At 43.4% G+C, this 26,086-nt stretch overlaps 1 protein-coding gene across 1 annotated transcript in view; it reads right to left on the bottom strand.

The window, feature by feature from the left end:
• The window catches only part of GPR149 (G protein-coupled receptor 149), a 37,745-nt gene extending 28,337 nt beyond the window's left edge, over positions 1-9,408 (bottom strand). Inside the window, exons 1-2 of the mRNA XM_056849739.1 lie at positions 8,440-9,408; positions 5,043-5,235 (exon numbers count right to left, since the gene is read on the bottom strand). Of these exons, the coding sequence (XP_056705717.1) occupies positions 5,043-5,235; positions 8,440-9,408 (1,162 nt within the window). The remainder of the gene's footprint in view (positions 1-5,042; positions 5,236-8,439) is intronic.
• Between the last annotated feature and the right edge of the window lie 16,678 nt (positions 9,409-26,086).

Here is a 26,086-nt window from a genome sequence, read left to right as displayed (position 1 = left end):
GAAACCCTGTAGTGTTCACAATGCAAACTTCTTTGACCTTTTCATAAGAGACAGAAGAATAAGGTTAGAACTTATCCTTGTAGCAACAATGTAAGAAAAATGAAATTGTGAAATGGAAACTATTAAGTGCTAGCCCCTATCTATCAAGGTATATGTAAAATAGCTTCTGTTCACCCATCAAGGTATATGTAAAAATAGCTGCTTCTGTTCTCATAGTTCAGGGATCTAAAGTGTTTATAATTGTTGTCTTCAGGGATTGGGTTTTGCTTGTGTAGATTGTAAGCATATCAAGAACATAAGAAAGGCCATGCTGGATCAGACCAAGGCCCATCAAGTCCAGCAGTCTGTTCACACAGTGGCCAACCAGGTGCCTCTAGGAAGCCCACAAACAAGATGACTGCAGCAGCATTATCCTGCCTGTGTTCCACAGCACCTAATAGAATATGCATGCTCCTCTGATACTGCAGAGAGTAGGTATGCATCACGACTAGAATCTATTTTGACTAGTAGCTATGGATCACCCTCTCCTCCATGAACATGTCCACTCCCCTCTTAAAGCCTTCCAAGTTGGCAGTCATCACTATGTCCTGAGGCAGGGAGTTCCACAATTTAACTATGTGTTGTGTGAAGAAAATCAGCTACACAGGTGGGAACTCAGCTACCACATTTTTGGCCTGGTATGGAGAAAAGGTTAATGTCAAGGCAGCCAAAATATGCTGATTTTCCAAAGAAATATATGTATTCTTGATGAGTATTTCTGTTCTATTCTGGAAAGCTGAAGCCTCAGTCTTCAAACTGATTTGTGTATGTGTGTGTGAATTCCAAACCTGGTTCTAAAACATTCAGCGTTTGGTGCCCATTTTTAATGCTTCTCAGTTGATGAAAGCTGTTTGATTCTGTAAGAATAATTCATTTTACACTGTGCCAGGCCTCACCCGCTGAATTCCCTTTAGGGCTGTGATGTGGCAGTCTTAAAGCACCTTGCCTTGGGGTGCTGCTTTCTGTGGACTTCATCACCACAGAGAAGGGGCTCTTTTTCATCTGGTCCCTTTTCTTCTGTACCTTGCTAACCCTTTCTCTGGATGCCTTGGGAGAAACACAGGGCTGCATATTACTGGAGGTTTGCTTTGTGAAGCCTCTGCAAAACCCATCCACCTCTCCAGCCTCCCATGAGACAGAAGGAGCTGCTCTGATCCTCAGTGCGAAGGGCCCATCAGCTGCTATAACAATGAGACAGCCAACGTGCTGTAGTGGTTAAGAGGGGTGGACTCTAATCTGGAGAACCAGGTTTGATTCCCCACTCCTCCACTTGAAGCCTGCTGAGTGACCTTTGGACAGTCACAGTTCTCTCAGAACTCAGCCCCACCTACCTCACGAGGTGTCTGTTATGTGTGTGTGGGGGGGAAGGGAAGGTGATTTTAAGCCACTTTGAGACTCCCTAAAGGTAGAGAAAAGCGGGGTATAAAAACTGACTCTTCTTCTTCACATCAATCAATTCTGTGTGTGCAAGGAGGAAGAGAATTTTCAAGAAGTCCCCTCATGTCGTTCCTCAGGGTCCCCTGCCCTCCAGAAACAGCATTTAAGAGGGCACTTTGGGCTACAACAGGAAGATTGAAGTGGAGAAGTCTTGCTCCACTAATGGAAATCTTTCCTTCAGTGGAGATTTTTGACTGGATCCAAGAGCGTTGGGGCTGTTTGCATAGCTGGGGTACCGCAAGGTGTGGCCCATTCGCCTGTTCTATGGCCAGAGCTATGTATTGTGGTATAATAAACACTGATATTGTGCCAGAGATATTTATTGGACACCACAATGTATATTAGCTCTTGTAGTACATAAGAGAAAGTTCCTGCAATCACAGGGGCTCATGGATTGTCAGTAAGAAGGCCAAAACATCACGAATACAGTCAATATCACCTTGGAAGCTAACCAAAAGTCTATCCAAGGAGCTGAAAATAAGAACTTTGTTTACCTTCTTCAAAATCTGATCTTTCAGGGACAGGGAGAAGGGAAATGCGGTCAAGGGTAGTGAAAGATGAATGTGGACAAATGCAATTGCACAGAGCTAGGCAGCTCAGGGTGGGAACTGAGGCCAATGGCTCCCCAGAAAGGATGGATTTTTGAAGAAGAGTTTTAAAGAAAAGCAAAGGAGAACTGCTTAGGGGTCATTGGAGGGAATTCCAGGTATAAGGGGGAACAAGGGAGAGCTACTTAAGTGCACGGGAAGCCTCTCGGTAGTTGAAAGTGGTAGACGTGAAGGAGCAAGGTCACACACACAGAGCTATTTGAGGAAAAACAGAAGAAGCAGATGGGGTAAGATTGGGGGAGCTTTAAAGGTAAGAGCAAGGAGTTTGCACTGAATGCAACACAGGGTGATCCTCATATTGTAGGTGGGGGCTGAAGCAGAGAGAGTGGTTCTTACCCTCTGGGTGCTCAGCTAAGTTGAGACTCAGACCGGGTGTTTCCCAGATCACTCTCTTAACTTCCAGCTGTACTAGCTCTGGGTCTCAGACTATGGGCTGGATCCAACCAGCTTTTTAACTCATTTGTGCCCAGTTCCCCTCCTTATAGTTCCTTGACCCGAGTGGCTTTTGTCCATGCAGGTCCAGTGATTATCAAAGCCTTTTTGTTGATTTTCCCATTTTTCACCAGTAGCAAAAATGGTTGTATCCAACCCCATGTAGGCAAAGCGTGATCATTATGTTGACTGGGTTTTGCAGCTTACAGTAACAGCTAACTTTAATTGTAACAGATGCTAAGGTCAATTGAGTTTTAATTCATTCTCATTTTTATTTTGGCCTGATCCTGGAAAGGAAATGAGCACATAGAAGAAAGTTTTGGCACAAGAATTAAGAGCCATCTTACATGGCTGAATATATGAAGCTGCCTTGTACTGAATCAGACCATAGGTCCCTTGAAGTCAGTATTGCTACTCTGGCTGACCACGGCTCTCCAGGGGTTTAGGCAGAGATCTTTCACATCACCTGCTACCTGTTACTTTTAACAGGAGATGACAGCGATTGAACCTGGGACTTTCTGCATGCCAAGCAGATGCTCTAACACTGAGTCTCAGGAGGTTGGAGGGTTTGATCCAAGGCTACATGTGTCATTTCCAGCTTGGGACAGCATTACTGAACAGATGATTAGCCACGTAAGCTATGATAATGTCCATCATGGGGTCCCCTCCTTCCTCGTCAAAGGGAAGATGAAATGGTATCCTAGATTCCAGCCCCTTGTCCAATCCAAGCAAGTGACTGACACTCTGGCAACTGACAACACTAGCCACCAATTCAATGATTAAGTGTGAACAGCCTGTACATGTGAACCAAACCATTAGCCACTACTTGGAATACAGTGGGCTAGAAAGAGAAAATTACTAGCCTATAATTTCCAACAAATCTGCAGAAGAAAAACCCACTTTTCCAATGCAGCATTAGTGCATAACACACAACGATGTCTAAGTTATTTATTAAATTCTGCATGGAATTGTGAACTCAGTAAACATTCTATTGGGGAAAAAAGCAGAACAGCCTTTAGCATCAACATAACAAAAGAAACGAGACAAGGTTTAAATGATTGCATAATTGTTGCCTCGCCATCTGCTATGTATTTCACTGTGTAAATACTGAATTAGAGCTGGAGCCATGCAGTACCTGAAACAACTTGGTTCTTGACACACAAAATATGCTGTCTCGGGGAGTGGGTTCTAAAAGATCCAGGGGGAAAAGTCTATCCCTGATTACCCTGGGCCCATTTTGCTCTGGCATTTGAACCAGGAGTAACAACCACTGAGACCAGCTGATGTTCATTAAGAATGAGAAACTGATTCTAACCCCCCCTCCCAAATGCTCTAACCCCTAGCATTTTCTATCAACACCTAAGGCTTGTCTAAGGATAGGTAAGTAAAGGTAAAGGTCCCCTGTGCAAGCACCGGATCATTCCTGACCCATGGGGTGACATCACATCCCGACGTTTTCTAGGCAGACTTTGTTTATGGGGTGGTTTGCCAGTGCCTTCCCTAGTCATATTCCCTTTACCCCCAGCAAGCTGGGTACTCATTTGACCGACCTCGGAAGGATGGAAGGCTGAGTCAACCTTGAGCCGGCTACCTGAAACCAACTTTTGTTGGGATCCAACTCAGGTCGTGAGCAGAGCTCACAACAGGATAAGCCTCATTGAATTTAGAAGAAGAAGAAGAGCTGGGTTTTATATGCTGACTTTATCACTTAAGGAAGAGTCAAACTGGCTTACAATCACCTTCCCTCCCCCTCCCCACTACAGACATCCTGTGAGGTAGGTGAGGCTGAGAGAGTGTGACTGGCCCAAGTTCACCCAGCAGGCTTCATGTGGAGGAGTGGGGGGAGTGGGGAATCAAACCACGCCGGCTCTTAGTGGTGTCATTCACATAGAGTTAAGTTGTACAGAAGCGGGGAAATGGAAAGCCACTCTAGTCATAAATACCTAGAAGCAGAGGCCACTATCTTGCAGTACTGTCCACTTGACATGCTTTAGTTGCGAAAAATTCTGCTACTGTCAGTTATTTGCTGTAGAGACTTTAATTGAAATGTTTTAATTGATTTTTTTATTTTTAAGTATATGTTAATTGTTCAAATGTTTTAATGTTTTTATGTTATCGATATTCACAACCCTAAGGAGGTCTATCATACCTCCAGTGAGCCACCATACATGGCTATGGAGGATGATGCCTTTGACGGATCACTATTTGGGTCAGTCTAGTGAACTTCCAGATTTCAGTCTAGCAAACTCTCAGATTTCAGCATTTGAGATCACTGCAGCTCCAAATTGTGTCAAGGAAGCTGGTGTGGGTGAAATCCACTCATGACTGGACTTTCACATTGCAGAGCTTGTATAAGAGGAGAAAGTAGGACAAAAATACTATGTCAACCAGCTCTGACTAAAATACACTGTAAAATGCAAGATATGTTTAGCTTGGCAGCAAGCTATGCAATCTGCTCAGGGTGTGTGGTTTCATGGGCAGTCAGAATAATAGCAACATCAGTTCCCACTGTTCTTCCATACTTACGCTTGCCTTCTTGCGAGGAGACGGTGTAGACATTCCTCCTGCAGTTAATGATACAGCCACAAGGCAGGTGGCTCCAGTATTCCGACAAAACAAACACTGGGGTGACAGTGGCGGCAAGCAAAGTTAACAGGAAACTGAATATCTCAAAGGAAAAGCTTTGAAATGCCACTGTGTGTTGAACAACCATTTGAATCTGAAAGAGAAATGTAAAGGCATTGAATACACTCTGGTAGGAACACATCTTGCTGAAAGGAGGCAAGCCTTCTGCAGCTACCCTACCTGACCTGACTTACAGTGTGATCCTATGCAGACTTATGCCAGTCTAAGCCAACAGAATTAGATGGAATACTGGAATAACTCCTCATAGGTCTTGGCTGTTACTGTGGCATGGTGAGTTGGGGAAGGGACAGCCAACTTGAGCAGAGGTAGATGATTAAATTTGTGTTATGATTTTCTTGAGAAATCACCATGAGTATTATATTAACAGAGCACAAACAACATGCAAGAGATACTACCGTAATTACTAGATCACATTACTCTGTAAGTTTTGTTTTTTAAAATTTGGTATTGAGGGAGACTCAGATGCTTCCTGTTTGTTCTGAATGGTCCTAGACTGTAAGCCTATTGGTGTCCAGGTAGAATGCCTATTCCATTCCTGACATTATGGCTAGAAGGGTTATTTCACTCATTCCATAGAGACTTGTGAAGCTGCCTTTTGTAAAATCAGAACACGGGTCTATCAAAGTTAATCATATTTACTCGATGGCAGCTCTCCAGGTGGAAGTCACCTAGTACTTTGAAGTATTTTGAAGTCACCTAGTACTTGATCTGCTTAGTTGGAGAAGCTGAGGTTTGAACCCAGGACCTTCTGCGTGCAAAGCAGATGCTCTACCACTGAGACAAAGCTTCTCCTCCATCAAAGTATATCACTACCTATATGCTCAGCAGGAAACTGAAGGAAAATTACAGCTCTTGATTGAGCATTTCTGGATGATATAAGTATTTGCAAACACTGTTATTTATTACATGCACTACATTTTTAGTATGTCCTGGATGTACACCTAAAATATAAAGTGCAAAATATCCTTTAAAAAAAAACTTCAAAGAGAAAGAGTGGAATTTATAAATGAACATGTTTCTGTATTTCAAGTCCTATATACTGACCAGAGGCAAATGCCTCTGACTGGCAGGCATGACAGCAGTCAGTAGGAGAGGGCTGTTACCTGAGGAACCTGCTCATGGGCTTCCCTGTGACATGCTGGAATTCACAGACCATTGGTCTGATCCAGCATGGCTTCACTTACATGCCTGTGTTATGTGATTATGGGGTGTTTTATTACAACCCCCTACAGTATTCTGCAGTTCCATATTCCCATTGTCATTTGCTAGGTGATCTTGGGCCAGTCACACACTCTTAGCCTAACCTAGCTCGCAGGGTCGTTGTGAGGGTAAAACTTAGAGAATGATATAAGCCACTTTGGGTCCTCATTGGGGAGAAAGGCGGGATATAAATAAAGCAAATGAATAACTGCAGTGAATATTCCACCTTTCTTCTCTCCTAGAACTCAAGACAGCATTCATAGGCTTCCCACCCAGGTACTGTCCAGCTCAAAACCCACATAACTTTAGCAAAGTTCCTTGTGCATCATGCATGCTCAAAACCTTTTGGCTTCAGACCACACCTTTATTCTTGCTTGTCTTGTTAAAATCTCAATTCTTAATTTTAAAAAAAATATCTGCAATGTTCTCTATCTTCCCAGGTCTCAATGGTCCAAATATCACCTTGGTTTTTTTTTGTTACTGTCATTGACGTCCTACCTACCACTGTGAAAGAGTTTTGTTAAAAATACAGTTGTATTCAAATCTAAAAGAATACATGTTGAAAAAAGCAGTGGTTTGGAACCACACATACACCGAGTAGACGGTCATGTACAAAGAGACATGCTAAGGAAATCCATGTGAGTCCCTAAAGTCTTTGTGAAGCTACTGACTAACATTCCTGCTCCTCTGGAGCTTTGAATCTTGACAGATGCTGGAAAGCAAATGTTCTCATACAACTCCCATCTGTGTTTCTCAGAACGTCAGTTGCTCAAGTGAAATGATAAATATTGATACCACAGCTCTAACAGGGAAGTCTCTCTCACCCTGAGCTATTAATAAAAGTCCAGTTGAGGTAATCCTGGGAGGTGGAGACACAGCTCAAGGACAATAGCAAGGATTGATACAGTGCTACCAGTCTATGTGGTACTCTACATAGTTTCATAAGCAAAAAGAAAGAAAAGTATTCACTCCACAAGGATTTTAGCCTACAGGTCAACAATAGGAAGATGACAGAATGAGGAAAGGGGAAAGACAGACTGGAGGGACAGGACTGAGGGTGCAAAGTAGTTCACTAAGACCCTATTTAGACTAAGATCTACTTATCTACTTATAATTGGGAAGATCTACTTATAATTGGGAAGGGACTGAACCAAAGGCTTTGTTTTATAAGGGGGGGATGAGTTTGGAAAGATACTTGAAGGAAAAAGAAAGAGGCTAAGGCATGGTTGGGATTCTCCAAGTGCTATGTGCTATTGAACGAGATTCAGGAAATGTCTATGTCCAAACTTCTCACACAATGTTGACCTTAACTGCACCAATGTATGCATCAAGGCTAGTTCCCAATACAGCTTTGCATTGACAAGATCATAAACAAGCATGCTCCTTCCCTTCAGTGACATGCTTCAGTTTTATAGCCCCAGGCATCTCACTGCCAATGGGTGTGCCTGACAGCTGGGAGAGGAAAAGCAGTCCCTTTGAATAATCTCACCCTAGTGGCCTTCAAATTGCTCAAAACAGACCCCCTTGGTCAAGCTTTACATCTAGTTCTGTTCTTTGAATACATCAGTAATAGGTAATTGTAGAATTTTTATGCCAGCTCAAAAACCAGACTCACAAAGTGATTATCCAGAGACCTGGTTTTGTGTGACTGTTTCAGTTCTCATGAAACATAGACAATGTGTATCTGATTATTCCTAGTCTGGCTACGGAGAACATGCAATTAAAAGCCCAACTAATTCCACATGAATACAGGGTCATGAAAACACGGTAAGCTCACTGTTTCTGATCACTGGATCTGCCAGTGTACTGAACACATACATCGGACTGAAATTAGAACAATGCATGCAATCTGTCATTGGTGGACTGTCCATTTAACATCTAATAGCAGAGTTGATGATCTCATGACAGACAAAAGCTATGGAGCAAACAAGAGTATATTATGCCCCCCCAACAACAAATGTTTAATAGGCAAGTGCAAGTTATCACGTTACACTCATTTGCTTTGAGTTTAATGGCCCATACTAATCACTTTAACCAAATCATTACAGATATAGAAAGAAACTTGTTTTGGTATTACCATCATTGGGAGCCAAAGAATGACTTTTATCAGAGCCAGAATCAGCGAGAAGCGTTTCTGAGCAAATTCCACAGTGAAACTTCGGCTGGTGCACGGCACATTGTGTGCGCCATAATGATCCACTCCACAGATGTCAGTGGGACTTTGTCTAACCAATGGGTCAGAGTTCTGACAAGTTACTTGGCAGTGCTTTGAGATTCTATTTACTGAGTCTTCTGGAGAAAGGGACAGTGCGTGACTACCAACTGGAGGCGACCCAGGTGAGAAATAACCTCGGACAATTTGCTGATAATCATCATAAAGATGCTGTTGATCATCTGAACACAACAGCTGATAAATTAGCGGAATGGAGAGCACGACGAGGAGACAGAAACACAGCGAATAAATGACAAAAAGAAACAAGACGTAAGAACTGGCGCAGTCCGTAAGGCATCCCCAGGAGGTGGGGGAATAAGTACCCCAGCCAAACAGAGGCAAAATACAGATCAGCAAACTGACAATCCAGATGGTGAGAATGGCCCATATCATGCTCACTGGCCTTTTGGTGGCTCCTTGGCTAGTTCCCATTTTATGGAGGCTGTAGAAGTTATACGAAACTACAAGAGACCCCATGAGATTGCTCGAAAAACCTTGGAATAAATACAGCAGCGCTGAAGTGGTGCACAAGGCGTGGGGAAGCATCTCGTTCAACCACTGCTTGAGCATGAAGATGGTCACCGGCACCACACTGATCAGATCATCCACAGTCAACGAAGTCACAATCATTGAGATGGTACTTTTATTCTGCAGCCTCAGCAGTGACACCAGCGAGTAGATGCTGCCCAGCAAGGTTGTGAACATTATAATAAAAGTTAAACAGAAAATGAAGATGTTCAAAGGTTTTTGTCCTCTGGGCATATCCATAATTCCATGAGTTTGAATCGAATGGCTTGTCCCATTTAATGATACATTACTAACAGTCACCGACATTGTCGTTAGAGTGAGTAAGGTGGGTGGATAGATATCGCTTTTCCTTTTCAACAACTCTGTGGGTTCCTGTATGATGATGCAAAATTGTTAGGTCCACATTGGATTTTTGATCTTCCTGACCAAGTTTATTCTTGGGCTATACAGATATTCCCCCCCTTCCTGGATACTTGCATAAGATGTACTCAAGTACAGCCAACAAAACTCTTGCTTGAAAAAGAGCACATTGTGAAAAGAAACATCAAGATATGTACCAGGGAGTAAAAGGTGCTGATGATTAAAAAAAAAAATAAGCAAATTAGTTTCTCCTCTTGTTTGGTTGGGTTGTCCTGGTCCTTTAAATCCTTCCCAGATGATCAAGTTTGGCTCTTAGAGTACAAACGCTTCCAGTGGATGACAGAAATCATGCCGTAGTGGAAAGAAAGCAGAATAGCTGTCTCGTGCTGCCGGCTCAGAAGGCACTAAAGCAGGGGAAAAAATCAGAAGCTCTTGGGTTCGGTCTGCACTATTCAGAGCTGCAGGAGGGAGGAGTCAGATGCAAGCAGGATAGCAGAAGAGAAGGGAGCGAGCGTCTTTCTCAACGGAGCCATTCTGAGATCTGTAGCAAGCGAGGGTGCCCCCGCTAAGCCACACCTCCAATGCTGACACTTAAATCCAAATGCAAACAATGAGACCTGATGCAAGCCATGAATGCCATCCCTTCCAAGCCCTGGGCTTCTTCACAGCTGCTTGTGGTGAGACGATTAAGCACAGCCATTCATTCACATCACATTCCCTGCATTTTGACCGCACAGAGAGGAAAAGCCATGTGAGTCCTTTAAGAAGAAGAGTTCCTTTGGTGTTTCAGGGCAGATGTGCCCTGACCACACCAAATGGCCTGGGGTTTCAGTGCACCCAAACCCACCTTTGAAGTGCCTGCTTTTGGCATGTTTTGTGAAGCAGCATGTCACTTTAAGCCTGTGTTCCTTATTTGGGAACCTGCCCCATTTAACACAGGAGCAAAATTCACCCACAAAGAAGCCCCACTTCAGTTTATTAGCCAGGCTTAAAGCTATTTCATCCCATTTAGATTTATTCTTTACACTTTATTCCTATGCATTCTTGTTAGGAAATAAATCCTGCTATATGTGGTCAGTCTGGCTCCTGAGTAAGCATGCAAAGGATCATAGTCTGATACATGATGTTACAAATACCATTTTTCTGCTATCTTTTTTTAAAAAAATTTTTTTATATAAATATCGAATTATATAAAATGAGAAAAAAAACTGCCATTAAAAAAGTTTTTAAAAACCAGAGATACTCCAGAGAGGAAACGAGGCTAATTTCATTGATCCAGTGGAAACACAATGATTGACATTTTCCTTAGGATACTGTGAATTTCCCAGTGAATGTGCTTCACAGGCGAATGTGTGGGGCAAGAGCAATGGGTCTTTTGGTTCAACACTGAACAACCCGGACGCCTGCAGAACAAGCCGGCATCAGGTTTTTAGCAAAACTGTACATGTACGAAAAATACTGCTGATGCAAACAGTGTAGCAGCTGTTAACATTGCTAAAGACTATTTAGGCAAACACTGTAGGGTGAGATTTTTTTTAAAAAAAAATAGTGTTTATGACGGTTATATAAGATTTGTGATTGATATACCTATCTGTTTGAACAATGGCCTGCCAAGCGGAGCAGTGACGCATCAAGGAGTGGGGGGAGCAGAACTCCATCAAACTATGTGAGAATGCGCATGCGAGAAAAGCCCATTGTGTAGTACTGTACTGTCAGGAAGGAATATGTTGAAGCAACTTGCCAAACAGCCATGAACTGGTCTGTCCCCTGATCCTGGGCAGTTTCCTATGGGTGGAGACAGTCCTTCAGAAACTTTAGATTCAAGGCATTTAGGGCTTTAGTGGTCAAATCCAGCATGATTGCAAAGAGTCTAATGTTTCCCTTCTTACATAGGATACCCGAGAACCATGAGTATATCATTACAGGCCAGGGTTCTGCACAGAGGAGTCTTGCTTCATTTAGTGCCCACAGGCACGGAAACAACAGCCAGTCACTGTTTCCCAGCAGATGTACACACTGCAAAAACTACCATACGATATGACACAAATGATACACTACACATGGATTTTGTGTTCATTCTTTGAGTATGAAGGAGAAATAAAAGGGCCGCACCAGTCACAGGAGATAAACAATAAAGCCAAGGTCAATGGTGCAAAACTACTGCAAGACTAACAGATTCCCCTGAAGAAGCCTCTTGGGCAAAACACATAGGCCATTTATGCATGGGTACTTTCACTCCCGTTCACCCCCCCCCCATCTGTCTCAGTTGTTCCTTGGAGTTATGCATGAGTTTTCCCACCATTAGAGATGACCTCGCTGCCAGCCCTCACAAACCCCACGACTTCCCGTCCCTCTATTAACCCGATTCTTCCCTCTCCCCTGAGCTCAGCCCACTTGAAATCCCCATGCATAAGGCAAAGCACGGAACACAGAAGCTTGGTTTCTATCACAGCCAACTACAAAGCAGCATGTCAAGGGGTGGGGATTCAAATACTTCCTGCTTTCTCGGAGTTCTTTCTGAGCAGAAGGCTTTTAAAATTGAGCCTTCCTTTCAAATAGCTCCATTTTTGTTTTTGTTTTAAAATGCTCTTAACATGCTTTTTTTTGCGGCAATTGGGTTTCGGGGGGGGGACTTTTCTCTTACTAAAGCCAATTACGAAGCAGCATTTCAAGGGGCGAGGATTCAAATACTTCCTGATTTGAGCTTGGAGGCTGCTGGTGCATAGACTCCCAACAGGAAAGTGTGGGTCCAGGAAGCAACGAAACTCAGGTAAAACTCTCGTGCATAAACAACCATAGGGAATTTTAACTGTGTCATAAAATATATTTTTACCTATTTTACCTAAAGAAAGGGGAAAACTGGGGGACTCTATGGCTGTTTCTGCTGGCGAAAATAGCATGAGAGGCAATCAGGAGCCCCTCATCTCCCCTTGGAGTGCTCTGGAACTGAATGGAGCAACAGAGTGTTTTCAAGGTACATATGAACACATGAAGCTGCCTTATACTGAATCAGACCCTCGGTCCATCAAAGTCAGCAATGTCTACTCACACCAGCAGCGGCTCTTCAGGGTCTCAGGCAGAAAAAGGTCTTTCACATCACCTACTCGCCTAGTTCCTTTAGCCAGAGATGCCGGGGATTGAACCTGGGACCTTCTGCATGCCAAGCAGATGCTCTGCCACTGAGCCAGGGCCCCTCCCCATTTGTCAACCACCACTGTAAAAACTTTCAGGCAACCTAGGCATGCAGGCAAATGGCAGCTTCTCATTGAAGTGCCGGGGTAAATGACTCAAAGGTCAGAAACAGTACACGGGCTCACCTGCTCCCTCTCACCTGCCCTGCTTGGCAGGGGCAGGCTCTCTGTTCTTATTTAAACTTGGAGGGGAAAGCCCTTCAATTCAAGGTAAGTGCGCCACTTTATACGTGCATCAGCAAGTTGAGTTGGGGAACTGTGCCCTGACTTGTATCACACATAACATCTCGTCTGGCTCACAGTTCCCATGCCTTCAGTTCAACTTTCCTTTCCTTTCCTTTTATCCCTTAGAAGATCAATTGATCTTGAGCAACATATATCTAGTGTTGGAGGGATATAAGGACTGAAACAAATCTTGCCACTGACAATGTAGCCTTAGGGTCCCTATCACTTAGTAAAAAAGGCATTATGTCAGTCACAGAGGCATTGGATTTGTATATTAAAAGGGGGGAAATATAGTGCGATCGAAGTTCCTCGTAAAAGAGGCATTCCAAAAGGGCCTGGGCTAATGAGTCAATAGAGCCAGAAGAGCAAGGACAGATCCTGTCTGAGTATGGTATATTCAGAATTCTGCCCTGCATTACCATAGAAGGGTTAGCATTCAATCTAGCCAAGCGAAAAGCTCTACAGAGACGAGGAGGTTCAGTTCAACTAGGCTTGGACAAGGGCGTTTTCCTGTGGCTGCCGCCTGCCGGTGCCCCCTGTGCCAGCTCTGCCTCCCACCCTGCCACCCTTTTAATGGCACTCCAGATCCACCACTTGGGGTAGTTACCATGTGCCACAGCCCTCTCTGCCTGTGTGATCGCAAGTACAGTGGTAGGTAATGGAACAACCAGTCCACTGTTTTTCCTTTTGTGCACAAACAGCACTGCACACTGTTTCACTTCTCCCCGTCACTAGACGAAATGCAGACATCTCAACACGGAGAGTGTCTTTTTGATAAGAATAAATGCTGTATTATTTAAAGAATGCCTTGGTGATCAAAGGGATAAGCTGACAGCAGAGGCTAGAGGCAAGCATCGTTGCAGGCAGGTGCATAATGCTATATTTCTGCCAAGCTCTCCGCCTATCCACACCACCAGAAATTCAATTACAGGCTTTGAGTGTATCTTGAGCATGACAGGCCATTTGTGATCTCCGATTTCTATAGCTCTGCATGACAAAATGGATCAATACCTCAAACTGAATTCTGGGTGATTTTCTATTTCACATTTGGCCATATATATGGAATCACCCAAGTTTCAAAGGTGTTCATGAGCAAACACTTGCCTCAGCGCAACATCCTGCCTGCCCTGAGCCTCCTGCAAATTAACCCTTCGTAATCCAGAGGTTGGCACACTACAAACCGAGAGCAAAACAAAAGGGCCCAAGATCTCTGAATGGCCCCTCCTCCTCAGTGTCCTTACCATCTTCACAAATTTATCAAAACAGATAAATCTATGATTTGAATCCAGATCCTAGTCCACCTTTTTGCTGACTTTTCTACACTGGCTCTCGAAAGCTTTCTGCTAACACCATCTGAAACTATGGGGTGGTGGTGGTAAAGAATTAACAAATGACAGACTGCAATAATTTGAATGCTTCTTTCTCTTCTTGCCGAGCTCACTACACAGCATGGTGTAGTGGTTAAGAGCAGCAGACTCTAATCTGGAGAACCAGATTAGATTTCCCGCATGCAGCCTGCTGGGTGACCTTGAGCCTGTCACGGTTCTCTCTGAACTCTCTCAGCCCCACCTACCTCACAAGATGTCTATTGTGGGAAGGGGAAGTTGTTTGTAATCCGCTTTGAGTCTCTTTTCGGTAGAGAAAAGTGGGGTATAAAAATCAACTCTTCTTATTTCTTCTTTATGCTGTTTTGAATAAAAGTATGGGCATGTGTACAGCAGCTAAGATTGAATACACAAGTGCAATTGTAAAACATGGGAAGATTGAAATAGAATTATAATTCAACATCCCTGCATAGAACCCATTGATTCAAAAACCTTGGAAAAGTGTGTTTAAACCTGCCATTCATACTTGCACACTGACGGCGGGAGAGGGTTGAAAGGTAGTCTTTTGTGTGTATAGGAAATATATTTTTCAGTACAGGAAAAAAGGAAGTACAACTTCACTCAAAGAGTAGTTAACATGGAGATTTCACTGGTGACTAGATGAGTTGACTTTCAAGGATAGGGTTGCCAGGTCCCTCTTTGCCACCGGTGGGAGGTTTTTTGGGCAGAGCCTGAGGAAAGCGGGGTTTGGGAAGGGAAGGGACTTCAATGCCAAGGAGTCCAATTGCCAAAGCGGCCATTTTCTCCAGGTGAACTGATCTCTATCGGCTGGAGATCAGTTGTAATAGCAGGAGATCTCCAGCTAGTACCTGGAGGTTGGCAAACCTATTCAAGGAGGATTAGACAAATTCATGTAGGATCGTTCCACCAATGGGTGTTAACCCACAATGACTAAGAGGAGCTCCGTGTTCCAAGGCAGAGGTCTTCTCTATACCAGTGCCGGGGAAGAGCAACAGCAGGATATCTTGGGCTCTGTTGATTGCTTGATGACCTTCTTGGGCATCTTTTTTTTAAAAAAACAATTTTATTCATTTTTAAGAGGGGTACAGAAAAAAGAAAAAAGGAAAGAGGCAGATGGGGAAGATTTTACAATTCGTCTTGCATCTGTGCCCGGCAAAGCCCATCTGCATAACTGGGTTTTTTTCCTGTTCTTTTATTGTTATTATTGATCTTTTAGAGATACAGGAGAATAAAGGGTGAAGGGGGGGGGTAAAGCATGGGGAATAGGGAAGCGGTCCATGTGTTGTGGTCCCTCAGCCCACATCCAGTTTTACACCTGGTAGTACTTCATGTAAATCTACATAACGCATTGCTAAGTTTTTTGGCCACCGTTTGAAACAGGACCCTGGTCTGATCCAGCATGGCTGCTCTTTATTTTGCAGCACATGTGAATTTGGCCTGAGTAGACAGAAGAGTTCCAGGTTATCTTAATGATGCGACAAGTGATTTATTTTTTAAAAGAGAAATGAAACTGAACCAGTTGAACTGAACCTCTCTGATGAAACAGAGACAGAAAAGGCCTATATATTCCAGGGTGTGGGGGAGGGATTGGCACAGAATTTGCTACCCTAACAGTTTTCTTTTTTTAGTAACCAGAGACAGTGGCTGTGTTGCTCTGAAAGCTTCCAGGTTTATGAAGCCTGGTCAGCAAATCTGCTTTAGCATAGCACTTAAACAGCAGTGTAACACGATGGAAAGATATTTGTGACACACATTATGGGGAGCTAACTTGCAATTGCTTGGCTATGCTAGGGAGTATAATGAATACAACAAATCAAGTCATTAAAAAGTATGCGGGCTTTTTATTACTAAATTAATAAGATAATAAAAAGAACGGAGCACTCAGTTCAGAAAGTTGCATGTTAGTGTAGGTTCTTATTCTGGTTGCCAATTCTGGGTTGGGAAATTCCTGGAGATTTTGGGGGCAGAGCCTAGGGAGGGTGGAGTTTGAGAGGAGGGATCTCAGTGGGGTATATTGCCATATAGCCCACCCTCTAAAGCAGCCGTCTTCTCCAGGGGAACTGATCTGTTGTCTGGAGATTAGTTGTAATTCTAGGAGATCTCCAGTCCTCACCTGGAGGTTGGCAACTCTGGTTCCTATGGCTGTCAAAGTTACAGGATTTCAGCATGAATAACAAACGGTGTCTAAACACATTTAGCTCAAGCATTTTTTGGAAACCAGTTGATAAGCTGGTTTGATTACTGAATCAGTGGCACATAAAATTTTGTTCTTACACGAGAAGAGACAAAATGCAACAAGACAAAGCATCTCAAGGAGAAAAGTGGCATTTAAAAAAACCCCGATCAGACTCTTTAAAAGGTAAAGGTGGTCCCCTGTGCAAGCACTGGGTCATTCCTGACCCATGGGGCAATGCCACATCCTGACGTTTACTAGGCAGATTATGTTCTATGGGGTGATTTACCATGGCCTTCCTCAGTCATATACACTTTACCACCAGCAAGCTGGGGACTCCTTTCACCAACCTCAGAAGGATGGAAGGCTGAGTCAACCTTGAGCCGGCTACCTGAAACCAACTTCTGTTGGGATCGATCGGACTCTTAGAGTTAGCCAAATTAATGTACACTTTGATGCTGCCTGCTAGCATTACTCTGTGCAGTCATTCTAGCCCTAATCACCGCATGGTGGGCACAGTAAGAGCTGAAGGAAAGGTATCAAACAGGGGAAGAATGGCAGTGATCTAGTAGATTGACTGTCCAGCCGATCTGTTAAGACCTGCCTCCCAAGCCCTGCTTTTTGTTTCCCTGCCCATTAGAGGTGAGGTGGTGGTGACTGGAGAGAGAGCTTTTTCAGTGGTGGCACCTCACTTCTGGAATGCCTTTCCCTTTAAGGCTCATCTGGTGCCTACCATACAGTCTTCAAGCATCCAAACATTTCTTTTTACCCAGGAATTTTACTAAGTGTTTTTAATTTTTAGCTTCTAATGGTAAGTTTTTAATGGATACCTTTTATAGTTTTTATGCTCTTATTCATAACTCATGTTGTTTTTATATTGATAATTTATTATGTTTTATGGTTTTATGATACTGTTTTCTCCTGGTAAGCCACTTTGAGCAGGACTCTGGAAAGGCAGCATATAAATGCTCTAAATAAATAACTAGGGGCACATCCATAGTCCTTTTCACTTATGTCATTCTTACTTTGAATTTTGGGACAACATACTATACATCATCGTTTCAGTATGATGTGCCATTGTGTGTGAACAGGGCAACACACATATTTTCCAGCTTTCTAGCAATCAGAAACCCAGGTTTGTACATAGCAAACAGGTTTGTACATAACACACATAACAAAGCTGGAAAATAGATGCATTGCCCTGTTCATACATAATGGCAAATGTGTATATCAACCAAGTTTTATTTCGATACAATATCAGCTCTGAATAAAATCAAAGTTGGGTTTAAAATAATAAAATAAAATAATAAAAGTTGATGATTCTGGGAAGGATGATTTGAAGAGGAAAAGGAAAGATCTTCTATGGGGAAGGGTTTTCAATTAGCCGTTTATGAATCCCACTAGACAGGAGGGAAAATTTGGCTACTTGAATGGTTATCTCCTGAGAGGAGTCTGCTAAGAGAAGGGAAACTTTAGCTTCTTCCGATCTCCCAGGAAAGGATGACAATATGGGGAGAATGTGTATATTAAATCAAATGTATGCCGTATGCTCTTCTAGTAGGAGTGTAAAAAGTGTAAAAAAAAAGTGTAAAAACTGAAAAGGGCTTGTAAAGTATGTTATACTTTTAACCCCCTACATTGTCACAACTTTGCTACTTCTACCACACATGATGTACTTTACCGATGATCCTTAGAGCTATAGACTTGGATTGCAGAGTTTCATTCAGTTTCCCTGCTCAATCACATAAGTTCCATCAGAGTGCACTGCATTTGCCAGTAGGTAGGAATGTCCTACAGATCCCACAGTCCCATCTCTGCATTGAAAGGGAACATTGATAGTAGAGTCAGGAAGACACTGTACATGTGGCATAATTCTGATTGAACATGCATTAAAAAAAACCCATTCTGCATACTCTCATTTTAAGAGGGTCTCGAGACAGCTTCCAAATTAAGCTCAGTAAAACGGCCAATAATAATAAAAGCCTTGTTAATTAAAACAAAACCCAGCAGCTTAAAATGTCAAATATGACAATCGATAACTATAAAGCCAGCATAATGGCAATATACACAAACAAGGCTAGTAGAGTAATTTAAACATTACTTCAAACCAATCTATGGAGGAATAGAAGGAATATGGAAAGGCGGAGAGAAAAATGCAGCTACCTGCCTTAGGTGCTTCTCTTGCAGGAGCAGGAAGGGTCAAGAGCAGGAGGACTTTGGGCAGTCATGCCTCATTTTGGCTCTTGCCTGAGGGTCCCACACTGCCATCCATAGCCCCTGTTATCAAGTGCCTTTCACCCCAGGATTGCTGCTTTTAAGAGGCTCTGGGGGTGAGGATCATGACAGCCACCTCGAACAGCGGAGGCTAATCTGGTGAACTGGATTTGTTTCCCCACTCCTACACACGAAGCCAGCTGGGTGACCTTGGACAAGTTACAGCTCTGTTAGAGCTCTCTCAGCCCCACCTACCTCATGGGGTCTCTGTTGTGGGGAGGGGAAGGGAAGGTGATTGTAAGTCGGTTTGAGTCTCCCTTAAGTGGTAGAGAAAGTCAGCATATAAAAACCAACTCTTCTTCTTCTTCTTCTTCTTCTTCTTCTTCTTCTTCTTCTTCTTCTTCTTCTTCTTCTTCTTCTTCTTCTTCTTCTTCTTATCACCTAAGGCTGCCTCAAGGCAATGTCCTATTCAGTAGTACACCAGAAAGCAAATGGAAATGGTCTAGGCAACCAGCTTTGTCCAAGAAAGCTTGAAGTTGCAGAAAACTACTTTCCACTTGCTAACAGTTATTTTAATTGTTTGGGTCCAAGGAGAACTAGGGACATTATGTGCTATCTCCTTCAATGTCTGTCTGAGCTGTACCTTCCTAGGACCGAACCAGGCAACAGCTTTTAGCTCAGTGTTAAAAACCAAGAGGACTAAGAAGCGGTACGCCACATTCCTTTCAGCAAATGATGCATCCTTGGACTGCAATCATTGAAATGCATCCAAGCAACTGTGACTCGACTGTGCACTGATTATACTTTGCACCTGACTTGCTGACACAGCATTTTCCGAGTCATGATGGATGTGAGTGATATTATCTGTGAAATGCCTAGCAAACAAACCGCAGCAAGCAGTTGCCTTATCTGCATCTAAGGATGCACTTGATAAACTCCCCTGGGTTCCGGGTTGCTTTTCTCATAAACAAAGATCCATCTAATGAGACAAAGGCTCTCACAGTCTTGATTCCCTTGATTCACAGTCATAATTCTTTTAAATATATAATTATGTTTAATTATATAATTATGTTCAATATATTAATACTGTTTCACAAGAATGTTGTAAGAATTAATAATGGTAAAACATGGGGAACAGTGGATGGCTAAGAGCAAAGAGATTTTTTTACCTTTGTAAAAGCTTGACTTGTTTACTGTACCACCGAGTTTCATGAACAAGAGGGATTCACGTACAGCAGTGCAAATCTCTTTGAATGCTCTTAGCTTTGTTAGCTCTTGCTTTTAAAAAAAAATTCAGTGTGACACATGCCACAACCTACATTTTTTTTTTAATTATCACTTGCCTGGAATAAATAAGCAGAGCAGAATCACCTCAGTTAAGGCTGGGAGCGCTGATTCACTGTCTACAAGATACTTGACGTCCTAGGCCTTCACCGTATGTTTCTAATGCGTGCGCTTTGGAGAGGCATTCAAGCTATTGTCATTAACACGGGATCTGTGCCAAGCAGTGAGCTGCACATGGACATCTAATTTATGGCTTGATTTCCATCTGCACTGCTGAAAGCTGCTACTTTAAGGGCGCCAGCTGCGTTCTTCTTCTTCGTCCATTTTGCAGAAGGCTGTCTGTCACGTAGGGAGACTACCTCAGTTTAAAAGCGCAGGTGAAAGATCAGAAAGTTCAGTAGCCGTTCATTATTTTGCAATTGATAAACATTATTTAAATGTAGCACACCCTCTGCACACCCTCACTTGGAAGTCAGCCCCACTGTGTTCACTAAGGTTTAAGTAAGCAAAAGTGTATATGAGACTTAGTTTTATGCTTTCCCCTTTGCTTATGCTCTTGGTAGTGGTAGTGGAAGCTACAATATGGAACACAAGCTTTTGAGATGGCAGTCTACTCTCACAGAAGTTATATGGTTGAAGTCTAAAGACTTATGATCATGGATGAAGGAGCTTATGTGCTCCAGTTGCAGTCTCAAAGACCAACTGTGCATAGGGTTGTCAGGTCCCTCTTCGCCACTGGTGGGAGGTTTTTGGGGTGGAGCCTGAGGAGGGCGGTTTTGGGGAGGGGAGGGACTTCAATGCCATAGAGTCCAATTGCAAAAGTGGCCATTTTCTCCAGGTGAGCTGATCTCTATCGGCTGGAGATCAGTTATAATAGCAGGAGATGGCCAGCCACCACCTGGAGGTTGGCAAACCTAGTGATCCCCAACATGCTATACGGCATCGTATTTCCTGGTGCCCAAATGCCATTGCCTATCTTGGAATAGGGTTGCCAGGTCCCTCTTCACCACCAGCGGGAGGTTTTTGGGGTGGAGCCTGAGGAGGGCGGGGTTTGGGGAGGGATTTCAATGCCATAGAGTCCAATTGCCAAAGTGGCCATTTTCTCCAGGTGAACTGACCACTATCAGCTGGAGATCAGTTGTAATAGCAGGAGATCTCCAGCTAGTACCTGGAGGTTGGCAACCCAAGTGTACAGCATCCCTCAGTACCCTTGTTCTGCCCTTTGGACTCTGTCTGAGTTGTAAAATCTGCTAACTCACACCACCACTTCCATTATTTGCCTTAAATTAATTATTTATGTCAGAATAACAATAAACCTTGACTGCCCCCCCAACTGGGTTGTCAGCCAGCAGCTGGCACCTGGCAGGAAGGGGGGGGGAGGGACAAGCTGGATGCCATAGTGTTTCTGGTGATTCCTAGAGCATTGTGTCAGTACGATGACATCATGCTGTCACAGTGACATTGATTTTTACCACATCCCCCACCCCCGCTGCCCTACTTGAACGGCGATAGTGGGTCAGACCTGGCAGCCCTGCCCCAAAATGAAACTGAAACAATATACATCTTAAAACAGCAGCATCAATTGTCTGTATAGTCAGTCTCATCAAATTAGCAACTTTCAACTACAGCGTCAAGACTATAATCACAGCACTCCACTGAATTCATATTACAAATTATGATATTAGCATTAAACTCATGATCGGTATTGACTCAACAAAATATTGGGTTTCCTTTTTTTCTTCCATATTATCTGGCTATAATCATGCCAATTTATAGCCTTCTTTGTGGTTTTGAAGAACTGCAAGCAGAGCTTCACTTGAAGGAGGGACCTTTCATTGTCACAGGACTAAGGCGGCTACAACAAGTACATTGCCTGTACAGGCAAATCTTCCAATCCTGACAAGGGATCTTACCTGTGTATACGCAGCCACACTTCTGTAGGAATTGCTGTTCCCCCCCCCCTTGGAAGTTATGTCAGTCCACTCTAGGTAATTCCAAGAGAGGCTTGATGTCACTTACAGGTTTTCTCCGGAAGTAAATGTACAGCATTGGCTCAATACTCATTTTTTTTTTAAAGGTCTCTGACGCAGCTCAGAGTGGTGGTGAGAAAAAGGAACTGGGGGCAGGAAGGGCTGGCAGTCCTACATGGGGGTAAGAGAGACACAACAGGTTTGAACTGTTGAACATGTATAAGCAGAAAGGAAAAAAGGAGGGAAGACAAATAAAAAGGATATGCAATAAAATATACCAAGATTTGGAATATACTAAAATTCCCATGAATCGTGTAGATTCAAGTCCAGTAGCACCTTAGAGACTAACAAGATTTTCATGGTATAAGCTTTCAAGAGTCAATGTGCCTTTCATTAAATGAATCATGGGGCGAAAACACATGGTAGCTTTATCCTCTAATCCCTGTTTCAGCCAGGATTCAGCTAGGATCGAACGCATGCGTTTCGCCTAATGTGCGTTCGATCCTGGCTAAAACAGGGATTAAAGGAGGATAAAGTGACCATGCGTTTTCGCCCATGGAGTGCATATTTCATACACATAAATCCAGGAAAAACTGATGTGGCAATTTGGCTTTTTTCAGATTTTTGGAAAATTTCCGGGTCTATTAAACCCAAACCTGAAAAATACCAGGGGACGCGGGGGGGGGGGGGGGGACTGGTGCACAGCCCTAATTGTTGTTTCTCACGAATTGCATTATGTGACCTTCTAGAAAAGCATCTGTTTGAAACAAAGGAAACAAAATAGTTGCAATATGGATATGAAGCTGCTGAGGAAGGCTGATGCTTTGGAGGGATTAGACCCATTTCTTTTGGATGGAATAGAGTTGGCATGCGTAGAGTTTAGGTGTGCTCATGGACTCAGCCTTACTTTTTGAAAAGCAGGGTGGTGCGATGGCCAAAAGAATTTTTATTAGCTGCACCAGGTTTGCCAACTTTATCTTTTCTTGGCCTCAATAGGGTTGCCAGGTCCCTATTCACCACCAGCAGGAGGTTTTTGGGGTGGAGCCTAAGGACAGCGGGGTTTGGGGAGGGGAGAGACTTCAATGCCATAGAGTCCATTTGCCAAAGTGGCCATTTTCTCCAGGTGAACTGATCTCTATCGGCTGGAAATCAGTTGTAATAGCAGGAGATCTCCAGCTAGTACCTGGAGGTTGGCAACCCTAGGCCTCAAAGAAGCTGGTCAAGCTAATCCATATTTTTGTAATTTCATGGTTGGACTACTGTAGCAATATTATGTGGAGCAGATGTTGAATACAACCCAGAAACCAACTTGTCCAGAATGCAGGAGCCCAGTCATTGTTAAGGGCTAGAAAATATGAACACATCTTGCCTATTTAGAAACAGTAACACTGACGGCCAGTTTGTTTACAAATTCAATTCAAGGTGCTGGTTGTGACCTTTAAAACTTTTCATAGCCTAGGAACCATGAATCTGATGGACCATCTCTCCCTGCATATTGATTGCAGTCCTCGTGCTTTTCTCTCTACTTAAGGTTGCCTGCTTAGCATCTACCAAAATATATTCCTTCTCAACAGAAGCTCCCACATGGTTGAATGGGCTCCCTAAGGAAGTAAGAAGGGTGCCGACCTTAGAAATTTTAGGAAGTGAGGCAAGGCTATTTTTATTTTTTGCTAGTGCTTTTCATGGGGTTTGAGCTATAGGCATTTTCTTGAAGATAGGTTGCTGGATTTTATTGTATTCTGGGTGGCTTTAATTTAGAATTGTAATCATTTTGAGACACAAGGGAAAGGTGGAGTATAAATATTTAAATAAATAAATTGTGTGGAAGAAAAGAGATTTGAACTCATGTGTCCCAGATTTAAAGCCAAATGTACATCCAGTAGACCACACGGAATCAGACTAAATTAGTTTTAAGAACATAAGAACATAAGAAAGGCCCTGCTGGATCAGACCAAGGCCCATCAAGTCCAGCAGTCTGTTCACACAGTGGCCAACCAGGTGCCTTTAGGAAGCCACAAACAAGACAACTGCAGCAGCACCATCCTGCCTGTGTTCCACTGCACCCAAAATAATAGGCATGCTCCTCTGATACTAGAGAGAATAGGTATGCAGCATGACCAGTATCCATTCTAACTAATAGCCATGAATACCCCTCTCCTCCATGAATATGTCCACTCCCCTCTTAAAGCCCTCCAAGCTGGCAGCCATCACCACATCCTGGGGCAGGGAGTTCCACAGTTTAACTATGCGTTGTGTGAAAAAATATTTCCTTTTATCTGTTTTGAATCTCTCGCTCTCCAGCTGTAGCAGATGACCCCGTGTTCTAGTATTATGGGAGAGGGAGAAAAACATCTCCCTGTCCACTCTCTCCAAACCATGCATAATTTTATGGACCTCTATAATGTCTCCCCTTAGCAGCCTTCTTTCCAAGCTAAACAGCCCTAAGCGTCCTAACCGCTCCCCATAGGACAGTTGCTCTAGTCCCTTAATCATTTTGGTAGCTCTTTTCTGCACCTTCTCAAGCTCTGTAATATCCTTTTTTAGGTGTGGTGACCAGAACTGGACACAGTATTCCAAGTGTGGTCTCACCATAGATTTGTACAAGGGCAAAATGATATCAGGATTTTTATTCTCTATTCCTCGTCTAATTATGGCCAGCATGGAATTGGCCTTTTTTACAGCAGCCACACACTGGGTTGACATCTTCATTGAGCAATCCACTACTACCCCAAGATCCCTTTCTTGGTCTGTCGCTGCCAGCACAGATCCCATCAGTGTATATGTGAAGTTGGGATTTTTTGCCCCAATATGCATCACTTTACACTTGCTCACATTGAATCTCATTTGCCATTTTAATGCCCATTCTTCCAATATGTCGAGATCCTTCTGAAGCTCTTTACAGTCCGATTTTGTTTTAACCACCCTAAATAATTTGGTGTCATCTGCAAACTTGGCTACTTCACTGTTTAACCCCAACTCCAGGTCATTGATGAACAGGTTGAAAAGCACCGGTCCCAACACAGATCCCTGAGGCACCCCACTGCTCACATCCCGCCATTGTGAGAACTGACCATTGATTCATACTCTCTGCTTCCTATTTTTCAGCCAGCTCTCAATCCATAAGAGGACTTGTCCTCTTATCCCATGACTATGAAGTTTGCTTAGCAGTCTTTGGTGGGGGACTTTGTCAAAAGCTTTTTGGAAATCCAAATACACAATATCCACAGGCTCATTCCTGTCCACATGCTTATTGACGCTATCAAAAAACTCAAATAGGTTAGTGAGACCGGACCTACCCTTACAGAAGCCATGTTGGGTTTTGCCCAGCAGACCTTGCCCTTCGATATGCTTGACAATTCTATCTTTAATAATGCTTTCCTCTAATTTACCCCGAACAGACATTAAGCTAACTGGCCTGTAATATCCTGGGTCCCCCCTGGAACCTTTTTTACATGCTTCCCTAATTTCATTCTCCATCTCAAGATCACCCTGAGCCATTTGGTCAGGGGGCCGATAGAACGTCCCCAGTACTAAATCTCCTTTGGGGCCCGGAATCGTCACCCATAAGGATTCTATGGACGAGTCTGCCCTTTTTATGGTCTCTAGCTTATTAGACACCATGCCTTACTTGATATACATAGCAACACCCCCTCCAATACGCCCTTCCCTGTCATTTCTATACAGTTTGTAACCAGGGATGACTGTATCCCACTGGTTCTCTCCCCTCCACCAGGTTTCTGTAATGATCACTATATCTAGTTTTCTCTTAAAACCATGTACTCTAATTCCCCCATTTTTGCTTGGAGGCTTCTAGCGTTAGCATAGAAACACCTCCACACTGTTTCTCTCTTTCGACTTGCCTGGCATGTGCCTTTGGGCATCTTTAAGTGGCTATCCATCTTTTTTTCCATTCCCTTTCATGTCTAAGTAATTCCTATGTGGGCAGTCTGAAGCAATTTTCCCTTTGTCCGTATGCACTGAGTTTGCCCGAACCGGATGCTTCTCAGCTCTTGTCGGCTTTCCCCAAAAAAGGTTTTGTGCCATGGGAAGCCCATTCCTGAAGGGGGGCTGGTTGCAGTGCACCCAGGTAACGGCGGTGTCATGCTGTCCCCTGATCAGTTTGCTGCCTGGCACAGCGAGCCAAAAACGGTATTTTAAAGAAAACCCCATAACACCCTCCATAGAGTTTCACGGGCCTAGGCCTGCCTTTTTGAAGGCATA

The sequence above is a fragment of the Euleptes europaea genome, chromosome 5, assembly GCF_029931775.1.
Source record: "Euleptes europaea isolate rEulEur1 chromosome 5, rEulEur1.hap1, whole genome shotgun sequence".
Lineage (NCBI taxonomy): Eukaryota > Metazoa > Chordata > Lepidosauria > Squamata > Sphaerodactylidae > Euleptes > Euleptes europaea.
This window is presented reverse-complemented; position numbering and strand designations above follow the sequence as displayed.